Consider the following 14,395-nt stretch of genomic DNA (forward strand, 5'->3'; position numbering starts at 1 on the left):
TACAGAAAGATCCACGTTATCATGAATTCAAGCAACCGGCTCCCTCAAACAAGCAGGGAAAAGAAAATCAAGCAAAATAAAGAGGTAAAAAATATGAAAGTTTAAAATTGGTGCTCCCCTAGGGGTCAATTCACCAATCCATACAACACGCAATCTCAAGCCACTGGAAAATTCACTTATCTGGCATCGAGCAATCCCCAGAGGTGCTGGATGCCAGGTCTTTTAGCATTGATCTGGCAAAGTCAAATGTCTGATTTCTTGCTGAGCTATACAACATTCTTAAATTAAACTTGTAAAAGAAAGGAAGGGATTTAAAAAAAATATATATCAAAAGCAAATAAACAAAGTTAAACAGAAAGCTGGAATTTCAAATACAATTTTAGAATGCTTTCTGTTGTAAATATTTCCAAATTTGAACTCTGAATGACTTTTTGCTTCCAGTAACATTTCAGTATCCAAGCATGGTCTAAATACTACAATAACCTGGTGACTTGCAAAACCTTGATAAGCTAAATGTAAAGCTGAATGTTTTGACTTTGCAAAAGAATGCTGTGATCAGCTGAAATTGTTAGTTAGCAGATGGCATGGAATAAGAAATCAACACATAAAACCTGGTTTAAATTAAAAGATTTAATGATCATGTAAAGATTCTGATATGGTTTAACATTCAAGATAAAATCCAAATACCGGTCTATCTAAATCAGCTTTCTACAAAATATTCCTGCTAACACAGAAAATCCAATTACCAGTCTACCTAAATCAGCTTTCTACAAAATATTCCTGCTAACACAGAAAAAATATCCAGACAACTATAATTTTGTTTTCCAAGCTGCGATGTCTTCTAATTCCCCGGATCTTCAGTATATGCAGCATCTAAAGTTGATAAGAATTCTGTCCGTATGTAGACAAAGGCTGATGAGGACTGAATGGTTAGTTAGAAGGAGTTTAGGACATGGCGGGTCAAACAACAGCCCCCGGATCAACTGTGACCCCGATGCCCATTTTCAAGTGGCCCATTAGAAAAAGGAATGATGGAACCGCTGTAACGGTAGTGCTGCCGCTGGCGTGGACCAGCGGAGAGCGAAAGGCTCAGCATTCCCCCGCGGGGTCCAGCCGCCCAGTCCAACTACCGTATGCTCTGTACAGGTTTTAAATGGCCTTTTAAAGGAGCCGACAGTGGTCAAAAACTGTCAGGCTTAATATTGTTTGGCCCATGACTCTTTACATTTTTCCTGTATGCGGCCCACAGCCAACAATGTTTGGCCACCCCTGGTTTAGGACATTCCACCTGGGGTTCCACTATGGTAGGAGTAATAGAAGCCACGAGCCCAGTTTGGAATTGCTCTAAAATTCACCAGAAAGCAAGAATAGAAACCATCTTTGACCGAGGTACGTGGACTGTTCGAACTAAAACTTGGCAACCCAACCATACCATGAAAATCAAAGTCAGTTCAGCAACTGAAGTAACGTGGCCTCGGTGCTGCTTCCGCATTTGTGATTTATCATCCAGGACCATATGATACAGTAACAGGGTAAATTTTTAAATTTAGACAAACAGCGCGTTAACAGGCCATTTTGGCCCACGAGTCTGTGCCACCTAATTTACACCCCAGGTACATTTTGAACAGTGGGAGTAAAATGGAGCCACCGGAGAAAACCCATGCAGACACGGGGGAGAATGCACAAAGACTGGTTAGAAATTTCCGGTATCACATGCAGTTTGCAAAGTACAAAAAGTGTCAAAGACCTAAAGGATTGACAAGCTTTGCAACAGGAAGTTGAATCAAACCAAAAATTAAACCTGCATCGTGGTCTTTCGGAATCTATCATTTAGGAGTTCCATATTGCTCTGCTCTTCTTCAAGTTCCTCCTCCAACTGGACAATGCGAGCCTCCAGGCGACGCTTCTCGTCCAGTAAAGCAGACCTGAGGAACCGCGACAAGGAATCATTAGTGCTGGGATTCAACGACTCAAACATCTATCGACAATCAATCAATTTGGAAGAGTTGCTGGAATTTTAAGGCTTTGGGAAACATGCTTGCAAATAATTAAATGTGCATTTTAATATTCTACTTTGGAAATAAAACCATTCAAAATTTGATTTCTGGCTAATCAGCTATTTAATCAGGTATCACTGACCAGGAGATAATTCAATGCCTGGGTAATATAGTTTAAAAAAAAATTAAATTTATACAAATAACATTGTAACAAGCCCTTCCGGCTCATTAATCCATGCCGCCCAATTAACCTACAAACCCCATACATTTTGATAGGTGGGAAGAAACTGGAGCACTTGGAGGAAACCCACGCAGAGACGGGAAGAATGTATAGACAGCATCAGATTCGAGCCTGGGTTACTGGCACTGGAACAGTGCTGCACTAACCGCTATGCTAATCATGCTGTACTATGGCTAGTTCATCTCCCATGTTCTCAGAGATTACATAGTAATCTGTGTATGCATGACATAAATTCAAAAGATTGAAGATATAAAGCCAGCTAGCCCACTGTTCAACACGTTATTTATACTGCAAATAGAGCACACAAAAGCTAAACTGAAGAAGAGCATCACTGTAGAAAGCTGAACAGAATTATTCACATTGATGCTGTACCTTTAAACAAAATTTACCAGTAACTGACAATCCAGCAATTAGATCTTGCCAAATGCAAAGATGTGTATTTCTCAGAGTACAGTTTGCATTTTTTTTAAATTCTGTGGCGTAACGGGGGAAAAAAAATCCAGAAAATAAATGCAAAGCAGATGGAAAAATCCTGACACCTGATCTCTCTATGGTCAAATTATCTACCAGCACATTTCCCTTGTGAGTTGAGCAGTTGGGGGGGGGGGTTAAAAGTAAAGGTCACCTTTGGACCTTAATCAAGTTGGACAATCACTGTGGCTTCAAAGAAATGAAAAGCAAATTCAGAGACCTGAACAGAGAGCACACAGATTCATGAATTGGTAAAGCAACCAATTGGAAACCACCAAGGATATAATTAGTTTCTGAAGAGCTAATGAAAAGGATTGATTATTTCCCAACAGTGCAAAATCTAGACCATGGTTGAGAATATAGATCATCAGGCAAAAGCTGGAGCTGTGACTTTAGGAGGATGCAAAATAAAGAAACAACAAACATCAACATTTTTCTTTCAATGCCACCTTAAATATCTATTAACAATTACCCATGGGAAAACAATGTCATGTTCTATTGGAATTAAGAATCTTTCTTTTAATAAGTGTACCACTAATTACAATGGCAAGATTTGGTTCTCGCATTTGACTGAAATGGTTCCAAGTCCAATGCAGTACACAAGAGTGCTGGGGAAACTCAGCAGATCACACGGCATTCATAGAAACAGCTGAGCCCTTCTTCAGGAGGGCTGAAAACCAGGCAGGCCCCTGAATAAAAAGGTGATGGGAAAGGGGGGAATAGAGACAGATAGGTAAGAGGTGGATGGAGGTGGGACAGCAGAAGAAACATTGAGAAGCGATGGGAAAGAGGGCAGAGGGCTAAGAAACACAGCTTTCTGGTGGGTGAAGGAAAGGAAAGGACGCGACAGCAAAGAAATGTATAGCAGTCATGTGGAAAACTGAGAATTGGGTAAAAATAGACAGATGGCACATGGAAATGCAAAATTGTATACCTTTAGAAAAAAATTACATAGTTTAAGGAATCGAATTGGAAACTTTTATAATATTTGGGAACCAAATATGGATTTTATGAATAAATGCCCATCCACATCCTCCACTTTTCCCACCTCTCTCGGTTAATAAATAAGAGTCAATGAATATTATATGTCCATAATATTATATATGTAGAAGTAGGTGTTCTTTCTATTTTCTTTTTTTTCTCTTTTGGGGGGGAGAGGGGTTGGGGAGAAAATTAAAAATTTATTGTATCATTTTTTAAGTTATTGAATCTATACTTTGTATTGATACAAATGATAAATAAAATTTTCAAAAGGGGATGGGGAGCTGATAGAAGGGAGTCAGAGATGAGGGAAAGAGAGAGACCAGGGGTGGTAACAGAAATTGGAGGTCTACGTTGTTGCTGTCTGGTTGGAAATCAATCAAGAATATTCCGAGTCCAATGCGGCTAGGAAAAAACATGCAGTGACCACCAGCAATCACAAGATATTGCTTACAGCTCCACCCCCCCCAAATGAACTCTCTGACTTTCAAAGAGTACTTTCATGTCACTTGTTCAACAAACCTCAGGTAAGCAATAGTGGGTTGCTGTTAAACCACAAATGGCAGAAAAAAAAAATCAAGAGAGGAAGGCAACCGTTACCCAAGGCTGCTCTGAAATGTGACCACATGCTCCCTTTGTGCACCATCGAGTTACAATTCAGTAAGCTGCCGCACCTCAGTTCTGGGAATAAACCTGCAGAGGTAGATTACCAGTAAGTAAAATGTGAACATTAGAGTTAAAAGCCAATCTTGAAATCAAACGCTTCTTTGAAATTTACTTAAAAGGCAAGACTTAAAACCATAAAGCTCGGACCAGGTTGGTTCCTATAATATCTTGCAGCTGGATATGTAAAGGCAACCGTAGACATCAGATCTACCCGTTGTTGCTGTTGGTAAATCAATTTAATTGAAATTTAAATCAGGGTAACTCAAATGCTTTATATCAACCAGTTTACGTGAAGAAGTGGAGTAATGGGACATTGACCCAATTCCTTACTTTCCAGAGGTGCTGTTGGCAATTTCATCGGCCAGCTCATCACGCTCCTGTTCTGCATGGCGGCGCGTTCGCTCCGAAGCAGCCAGTTCCTGCAAAATTGTGCAAAAGTTCAGTCCAGGCAAGACCCAGCTCCAGTCATTGCATCAACTTAAAAGTGGTTTCCACCAATCTCCATCTTATGACAACCAGTTCTTGAGAGTAAATCAGTGCTGCAGTGCATTTGCTCAAATGTAATTCAAGTTTTAGAACAATTAACCCAATCTACCAGGTCATGATCTACGAGATCATGCCCAATATTTAATCTGGTGCCATCCATCTCTCTTAGCTCCACATACCCAGTGTACTCGTCTTGCAAAATGTATACATATTGAAAAGAAGTCGAGGGTTGTAAAATACAAACGTCTGTGACACCATGATTGAGGCAATAACACGATGCTGGAGAAACATAGCAGGTCAAACAGTGTACTTTATACAACAAAGATCAAGATATGTAACCAACCAACATTTCGGGCTTGAGCCCTTCTTCAAGGTATAAGGGAAATGTAGGCAGGCACGAGAAAAAAATGGCGAGGAGGAGCACAGACCCACAGCCATGAGGTAATCTGGGTGGTCATAAAGCTTGAGGGCATCATCACGTGAGAGAGATTCCCACAAAACTATCTTCAGAGAGCAAAGGAGAACTTCTTCAGGGTAGGCATCCCTCAAAGAGATTTTGCAGAGGATAGGAATAAAACGCGAAAGTCTCCAGACACCATGGTCGATGTAAAAACACAATGCAGGAAAACTCAGCAGGTCAAACAATGTACTTTGTGTATCAAATATAAATATACATAACCAATGTTTTGGGCTTGAGCCCTTCAAGATATGAGCAAATTATAGGCAGATGCCCCAACAAATTGTTTGGTGGGGGGGGGAAGGAAAGAGGAGGGAAAATAAGCTAACATTGGGGGTATTCAAATAGATGCCCTGATTTAATTACATTGTCTATGTCAGTTTTGCACATTCTTAGGTTTATCAGTGTCTTTTTGTAATTTTATGTTGATGACAGTCTGGGATGCAAGGTTCTCTACTGTATAATCCAAGCCACAAACAAGCTAGTGACAATATAGAAATAGACAATATTCAAGCAATAGGTTTAAGTCACCCAATTCAACCCATCACTGATCAGGAGAAGGAATCAGCTTCCATCGGGTGGTGTGTTGGGTCATATTATTGCATTTAATTTGAGAAACCCTACTGTTGGCATTGTCCAGCCTTACAAAGATGATTTTCCCATTTAAGAGCTTTTGCAGCTTACTTTGAACATTTTTGCAGTGAGATCAGAAGCTAATCAGTCAACTAGATCAAACTCCCCTAAATCTGCTTACACGATTGAAGCAATCTAAAAATTCTTTACTCAAACTTGCTTTTTTTCCTGTGCAAATGAGGATGAAATTTGTGCACATAAATGTGCCGCCAGTCCTTGGATAGGATGTCATCCAAATGCCTACAATAAATGGAAACGATAGCAAGAATCAAAATACCTCATGAAGTTGTAGAATTTCCGCCTCTAGACTCTTCAACTTCTTTTCATTCTCCTTTGACTGAGCGAAGATCTCATCTCTGGAAACACGAGCCTCTTCCAGCTCTCGTTGGTAGTCCTTCATCTGTGCCTGAGAAAGGTTTGAGAGCATTGTTTACATCCTCCAAGCTCAAGAGTCAATTAAATACACTTTGTGTAATCTTATTAATTTTGCTTAATTCTGCATTTACTCAAGGGAGTTATTGTAGAAAGGAGTTTATAATAGTCTTCAACTTCATGAAGAACCATGATCCCTTTGTTTGTAGGGTAACGCTTAATGAGAAGGTTTTAAATTATTTACCTGAAGCCGACGCAGCTGTTTAATTGCCTCGTCACGACCTTTATTTGCTGCCTCAATTTGTGCTTCTAGATCCTTAAGGTCCATCTCCAGCTTCTTCCTGATAGCAACAGCTTGCGCACGTTGTTTCCGTTCATCTTCCAGCTCCACTTCAAGCTCGCGCACCTACGGCACGAATACAATTACTGAACTCGACTCTAAATCCAAGCTCAACCTCAGCAAAGTGAATGCATGTCAAGTTCAGATCTAACACTCCTTACTTTAATGTTGTTTATTCAAATACCCAATGTTCTTCCATCCACTATTACAATTCTGTCCTATCTTGCAGAACAAGGGCCAGCTTAAATGATCAGAACATTAGTGTGAAGTGGCCCCATGAACAACCACTAAACAGATAAGCTAAAGTATGCAGTTTTGCAAGACAATTCTGGCCAACACTTTCTACAATATTTGGTAGCATTCTTGTGGCAGAGCTGTGGAGAACAGAAGTGATCACTAGGAAGAGAACTTTATAATGTGGACATTGTTCCAATAAACAAGAAACTAATCATTCACTCCTCCAGATGCAGTCAATGGTGGCACGGACAATGGACCCGTTCAGTTACAGTTGTGATACACAATTGTGTGTAAACCACAGGCACAACCCAAGCAGTCAGATTTAACCAAGAGTTATTAAAGGTAAATGAGAGTACAGTGATGCAGCCTACAACTGAAATCCCAAGTTTAATGTTGAGACCTTTGTTTTATATGTTGTGTATTGCCAGTTGGATTAAATGTACAATTAATTTTTTTTTGCAATGGATACTTACAACTGAACTTTTGAATAAAACCAGAACCTAAGGTCAAGGAGCTCAACATAACTAAAAATGGATGATCTTAATATTAATCCAGTAGGATTTAAACTGCAAATTAAAATCAGGCTGAAATCCCAAATCTTAAACTCAAGTAAATAACCACTTGTAGACGAGGAACCGAGATCATACAGTCTCCTTGGGAAGGAATGTAGAGTCAATACTTCTGGTTTGAACTGTTACATTTTAAGGAGGTATGAATGGGAGGAGGTAAAATTATCATTAATGTGCACTTAACTATCTCTTCAATTTATGGTCACGAGTTTGGAACCAATGGACAGGTGGCCAGACAAACGAATGAAAAGGTGAATTCAGAAGCTAGTGCCAAGTCAGTTGGCAGCCATTCCAGTTAACTTAATATCATGCCAAGGTGCTCAGTGGAGATACTGCAGATGCTCTGCAACTTAATTTTGGCATGAGATGATACAAGATTATTTTATTGTTATTCATAGAAAATGCAATATGGTAAAAGCCCTGGTATCCAGCACCTAAGGAGATTGTCAGAGAAGTGAATCCTCTAGTTGCTTGAGATTGAGAACTAACAGTGAGGCACACCAATTTTAAACCTTTCAATTTTTTACCTATTTATTTATTTTCTGCAATTTTTCTTTTTGCCTCTTGCTTGAATTCCAGATAACGGGTTTTACTGTATGGCACAAAATGTAAGGCAAAGAGCCGCCGCCATCAACACTCCAAGCTATTTATTTTTGTATTTTTATTAAAGCACTGAGAATAGATTCAAGGTAAAGGGAAACATTTTAAAGGGGAAGGGAGGAACACATTTTTGCTCAGAGGGTGGTAGATATGCAGAATATGTTGCCAGAAGTGCTAGAGGCAAGCACAATTGCAACAGATAGGCATAAAGATAGAAGAGGTATGGTGGGATTATGGGACAAACATAGGCAATTGGAACTGGTATATGTAGACATTTCTGGCACGGACAAGTTGAATTGAGGCCTGATTCCATGCTGTCAAACTCTGGCTCCAACTCAAAGTTGCTTTGTATTTCATGAAAAGGACATTGGCGAGAAGGATATCTTCTGAGGAATTTACCTGTTTAACCAACATTCTCTTCTTTTCTTCATTTTGCTCATCTCTGGACTGCAGGTCGCGCTCAAATTGTGCCTTCATTGCCTGCATATTAACCTCCAAACGAAGCTTGGCATCTTCAGTGGCTTGTAGCTCATCCTCCAGCTCCTCAAGCTGAGTCCTCATCTCCTCCACCTGTTGCTCCAAAGCTCGCTTGGATTTCTCAAGTTCATGCACCTTCATAAGAAACAAGATCAATTAAATACAACTATTTATTGACCCTCTTCCCCCATCCATTTCCAGCTAATCATTTTTCCAAGAAGTAGTTGTTCTTACACTGCAACATTGAGGAAACTTCACCTTCCCTTATGATTTGCCAATACATCACATCATTGAATAATGAAGTTGTGATAAGGTGATGTCAAAGGATTTGAAACCTTGTGGACAAATTTACATCAGAACATTTACAGGGTATATACTAACCTTTAAATACACTCTGTCATATTAAGACCAGAACATCCAAAACATTTTCCTACGAAAGGTTAAAAGTACTATTAACATCTAATACATTTTAGTACCCAACATTAAAATATCCTTGTGTGTACTAACACTTAAATTAAAAATGCATTTTAATTTTACACATTTAGATGGCTTGACTGAAGAAGTTTTTCCTGGAAGGGATGCAATGCCACATCAGGTGGAAACCACTGAAAATTCCAACTTCAGATTAGACTAAAATTCATAACAGCACAAGCAAACGGATTTGAATAGGCATAATTTGAAAGAGAATGCCAAAGGATTTTTTTAAAAAGTCAAATACCTAACTAACAGTAGTCATCTTTAAAATTTTAGGAAATATTAAAATATTAATCTCCACTGATACTTTTCTACTGTGCTGGCAGGGACAAAAAAAAACTTGTAATTTAGATTCAAAAGGAACCATCGGTTCGATTTACTCAGATAGTTTCTAATAAACTTGCTATTTAGTAATTTTCATCTTGAATTCTCCACAGTTGCTATTTTTTTTTAAATATAAATTGAGGGCAACGTCACAACTCGGATTTTGCACATACCATTTTAAAAACTTGGAGCATACAAATTAGTTCCAAATCCAAAAAAAAATTCAGGTAACCACACAACTGCTTAGTTCCTTCAATATTTAGTCCAAGACTTAAAGGCACGTGAATAGGTTCAATACAGAATCTCATGAAAGTAACAAATTATGTTACAACAGGAAAGCTTCTAAATATAATCCAATATTACTTTAAATATAACTGTTTACGGCGTGGAAACAGGCCATGTCGGCCCTTCAAGTCCACGCCGGTTCACTTGAACAATGCAACAGATTCACTTCTTCCTGTAAAGTGGAAAATCTTAATGAAGTTCATTCTCAGAAATTGTTAGTTCCAGCAGGATTCGGAGTCTGCAATCGAACCTTTAACCCAAATTTTCTCTTTTAGGATGTCAATGAGACTTTAAAGCAAATCCTTCATATTCTGCAAGTAAAATTAACAATCCTCCATACTCCTGAAATAAAAATGGAAAATGCGTAGCAGGTCAGGCAACATCAGCGGAGAGAGAAAAATAGAATTAACGTTTCAGTTATAGACCCTTTGTCAGAATTATGTATTATAAATGCTCAACTACTGTTTCAGTTATGCACTGCTCCCTGGTCCTTAAAGTGAACTTACGTTCTTGCCCACATCATCCTTGGAACTCATTAGGTCTTCCATTTCAGCACGGAGTTGCTTGTTGTGTCTCTCCAGCTCTTCTTTAGCTCCAAGAGTCTCATCTAGCGCTCGGGTTAACAACAGAGTTTTTGTCACCTTTTCTCTAGCTTCAGCTTCCGCTCTATCCCTTTCCTCAGCACACCGAGCAGAAATGCTCTTTTCCTCAGCCAACATCTGACCAAAGCAAAGCAACAGACATTTGGAATAATGAAACTTCAAATTACAATTTGCAAAAATCCTTAACTACAAAATTCAGTTAGGATTCTGTGAAGTGTACATTTCAAATAGGATTATGTTAATTCTCTGTAGCTTTTATCAATTTAGTGATTTTGACAGAGCGCTGATGTGAACGCAGAGGTCAAGAACAAACAAACAGCTACTCTATGCAGAAATTTAACTGGTATTACAGTCATACGACTGTCAAATACGTTACAACCATCGGGTTCCCAAACCCATTTCTTGGAGGCTCACTTCAACCAGCTACTGGTACCTGATCGAATTTTTTCTGCTTTTTCTCAAGGTTGGAGACAATTTGACGCTGATGGTCCAAATCCACCAAAAGATCATCAAGTTCCTGTTGTAGACGGTTTTTAGTTTTCTCCATTTTATCAAAGGCCACTGCTTTTTCTTCAACGCGCTGAGTGAGAGCTTCCACATCCTTCAGAAGTTTTCTTTTGGCCTCTTCCAGGCCATCTATTGTCGCCACATCATCATCCACCTTTTTCTTTGCATCAACCAGCTAAATTTAAATAATATATACATATAGATCAGTTTTTGGACTTTGACTCCTTTCCAAAATTCAAAGAAATATGCTTGTTAAGCTATAAATTTGGCACTTAATTCTTAATTGCAAAGCAGACACCCAATGCAAGAAGAAAAATAAAAATATTTAAAAACTTAAAAATTGTAAAAATATAACTATATCGTTACTTTAAAAATTCAGTAATATAAGAAAGGCAATTTTTAAAAAATGTATTTAAATTTAAAAATTTTAAACTTACAGCACGGTAACAGGCCATTTTGGCCCACGAGACAAATTTACACCCAATTAACCTACATCCCCTGGGGAAAATCCACAGACACGGGGAAAAAGTGCAAAACTCCTGTCAGACAGCGTGGGGTTCAAACCCCTGTCCCAATCACTGGGGTGCTGTAAAGGCATTGTGCTAACTGCTCAAATATTAAAAATTGTCAATATTACTTGTTCACCAGACCTGCAGGCTAATATTATTCAGACAATTCATTAAACGGGGTGAAAGAAAGTTTGCCAATACTTTTGCCATCTTTTCTTTAATTAAATTCAAGTTTTTAAAAAAGTATTTTGAAAATGTAATTTGAACTTGCAACAGAATTATTCTTGGTTACCTTATTTTTTCACTAGGTATAAAATAATTTAAACAGAACAGAACTGCTGGGGAAATTGACCATGGCAGCAGCTTCCTCCACCTGGTTCAACAACTGACCTGCATGTGGAGAGTGGCCAACTGCTTCTCAAGATTTTTCTTTACTTCCTCCTCTTCCTCCTGCTGTTCCTGGAGATTGTTCTTCTCTTCCTCCAGTTGTCGAATGCGACTGCTGAGGTTCAATTTTTGCCGTGTCTCTTCTTGAAGTAGCTCCTGTCAAATGGGACAGCGTATTGCTAAATCAGACCAATAATTCACAAATGAAAATAAAAACAATTGATGCAAAAACAAAAAGTTGTGGCAAGCTTACCCAAATTAAAAAATCTCATTTGTTTTTCTTCCACAAGGATTAAACTCCATTTGAAAACTACTTCTCAGATAGAGATCGGACTCTCACCAAAAATTAATTTCAAAGCAAATGGAGAGTTCATGTCACTCCGTGGGTCACAGACACTCAAACTTAACACACTGCTTTATTTTACTGAGAACAAGCTCGATAACATTTGTAAAAAAAAGTAAAATTAATAAAGATGCTCAGCTATTTGTTTTGCAGTGAGAAACATCAGATTGATGACATCTTATCAGTTCTGATGGAAGCTTGGACTCCAACCATGAACCTTTAATTGCTGCATATATTCATGGGTACACTCTTCCCACCCCCCCACCCCCCAAAATGAATCACGCATCACACATTTCAAGTTTGACCTGAAACATGAATGTTTCCCTGGTCTCAGATGCTGCCTGATCCACAGTCTTCATTTGAGATTTCCATCGTGTAGTTTTTAAAATGTGGATTTTGGTTTATTTAAAAAAAACAGGCCACGCAATCCCCATCCCCTGATACAAGAATACAGGCTATAAATTGTGGTGTATTTAACACGGCCTTCAAAAGGCGCTCTATTTCTGTGCACTTTTCTATATATGGCCAAGCTCAGTATGATCAAGCCACTTTTTATAAAGGGAAATAATGCAAGATTATTATTGAAATCATACAATCGTTCACCCATTTATAGACAAGAACATCGAACAGTACAGGAACAGACTCCTCAGCCTGTAAAATCTGTGCTGAACATGATGTTAAACAAAACAAAAATAACTTATTTGAAGTGACCCATTTTTCTTCCTCCCAAAGGACTGCTGATTAAGAATGCACTTCATTAGAAGGCTTTACATTCAACTGTCAGTTCACATACCTGTGCATCTTGGAGTGCAGATTCCAAATTGACAGTGTCTTTGGTCAACTTGATGGCTTTTTTCTCAGCTTCTTCGAGAAGTCCAGCGACATTGTCCAATTCATTCTAGTAAAGGAGTGGAAATTCATTTTCAATACATCTTTATAAAAGAAATCTCCCTTCAGCTGTTTACTTGATCGACATATCTATACAGTGTCAATTTCAAATTAAGTGTTTTCAGTGTCTTAACCTGTATATTCTGCACAACTACCTAGAATTTTTAAGATGTTCTGAAAAATGTAATTTTGGGGAAAACCTTCTGAATGTGGTTCAAATCATCACAAGTCAACTGGATGTGGAATTAATTTAAAGGATCAGAAATGACAAGTTCGCTTCTAGCATAGCTAGTCGTCCGTCCAGACAGCTGCCCTTTGCTGCCGACTTCTATCTGCTACTTGATCATTCACAATGGATCCACTGCAAAGGAAAACATTTCAATCGATAGGTCTGCTGAGCAAAGATCCTGACTTGTTCTGTAATTATTGCCGTTCCAGAGTTTACACAAGAGGTTAAAGGTAAAAAAAAATCAAACTGAAAAACAGTTCAAACTACTGCCTTTGTACCTCCAAGTTTTTACCTGAAGTTTGTGGGTCTTATCAAATAGATCAGACTTTGCTTTCTCACTTTCTGCAAACTTGACTTGCAGCTCCTGAGCATGTGATTCAAGCTTCTTTCTTTTGTGTTCGGATTCTGCCTTCCCTTGCTGCAAACCCTTCACCTCACAGGCCAACTCCTTGTTATCATTTTCCAAACACTGCTTGCTCTTCTCCAAGTTGGCTTTGTGCTGTTTACAAAAGAGAAATAAATTTAAGGCACTTGTGCAAGTTCTCAACTTGCAGTTGAAGCTTAGGTTAACTTTTAGACCATTACATTTACTCCAGTTGGAAATAAATAATACTGGCCATCTCCAAAAACTACTTTATGCCACACTCTACCAAGACATTCTAATTTTTTCTTGGGTTGCAATAATAAATTAAATAATGCAAAGTTGATGTCTGTCAAATGTTTTGTTGAATGCAGAGTAATGATCCCATGATTTCAAAAAGTCACTACAAGTTCAGTGGTACTGACTCTCTTGGCTTGTTCAAGTTGTTCTGAGAGCTCCTCTAGGGCAGTGCTGTGTCTCTGGCGGATATCCTGGATTTGAACTTCATGAGCCTTGGTTTCTTCTTCAATGGCTTTCTTTAGCTCGGCCACTTCCTGCTCACGTTTGGATCTATCATGAATCCAATAAGAAGCCATGTCAGAATTTTCATTCCAAAAATATAGACTTGCTTCATTCACAAGTTGATGCCGAAGACGCAACCATCATGAAAGAGGTGCAGCTGCCAGAAGACTCGCATTACCAAGTTCAGGAACAGCTGCTCCACCGTCAGACGCAACAACAACAACAAACTCAACCAGGGACTTACTCAAGGACTCTTGCACTTTATTGATTTTTGTTGTTGCTGTATTGCAGTTTGTTTACATTTCTTTATTTGTTTACCTATGTACATTGAGTACAGCTTTTCTTTTGCACTACCAATAAAGTGGTAATTCTGCCTCGCCCACAGGAAACAGATCCTCAGGGTTGTATGTGATGCCATGCATGTACTCTGACAATAA

General features: G+C 38.7%; 1 protein-coding gene across 4 annotated transcripts in view; it reads right to left on the reverse strand.

Moving 5' to 3' along the window:
* Nucleotides 1-14,395, reverse strand: part of LOC138759353 (myosin-10) — a 141,262-nt gene that overhangs the window by 8,211 nt on the left and 118,656 nt on the right. For all 4 annotated transcript variants that reach the window (XM_069929580.1, XM_069929579.1, XM_069929578.1 and 1 more), the window contains 11 exons: nucleotides 13,862-14,006; nucleotides 13,368-13,574; nucleotides 12,752-12,856; nucleotides 11,619-11,771; nucleotides 10,646-10,894; nucleotides 10,117-10,329; nucleotides 8,450-8,662; nucleotides 6,549-6,710; nucleotides 6,210-6,338; nucleotides 4,687-4,775; nucleotides 1,802-1,925 (listed from right to left, as the gene is read on the reverse strand). In XM_069929580.1, coding sequence (XP_069785681.1) covers nucleotides 1,802-1,925; nucleotides 4,687-4,775; nucleotides 6,210-6,338; nucleotides 6,549-6,710; nucleotides 8,450-8,662; nucleotides 10,117-10,329; nucleotides 10,646-10,894; nucleotides 11,619-11,771; nucleotides 12,752-12,856; nucleotides 13,368-13,574; nucleotides 13,862-14,006 — 1,789 coding nt within the window. The remainder of the gene's footprint in view (nucleotides 1-1,801; nucleotides 1,926-4,686; nucleotides 4,776-6,209; nucleotides 6,339-6,548; nucleotides 6,711-8,449; nucleotides 8,663-10,116; nucleotides 10,330-10,645; nucleotides 10,895-11,618; nucleotides 11,772-12,751; nucleotides 12,857-13,367; nucleotides 13,575-13,861; nucleotides 14,007-14,395) is intronic.

The sequence above is a fragment of the Narcine bancroftii genome, chromosome 3, assembly GCF_036971445.1.
Source record: "Narcine bancroftii isolate sNarBan1 chromosome 3, sNarBan1.hap1, whole genome shotgun sequence".
Lineage (NCBI taxonomy): Eukaryota > Metazoa > Chordata > Chondrichthyes > Torpediniformes > Narcinidae > Narcine > Narcine bancroftii.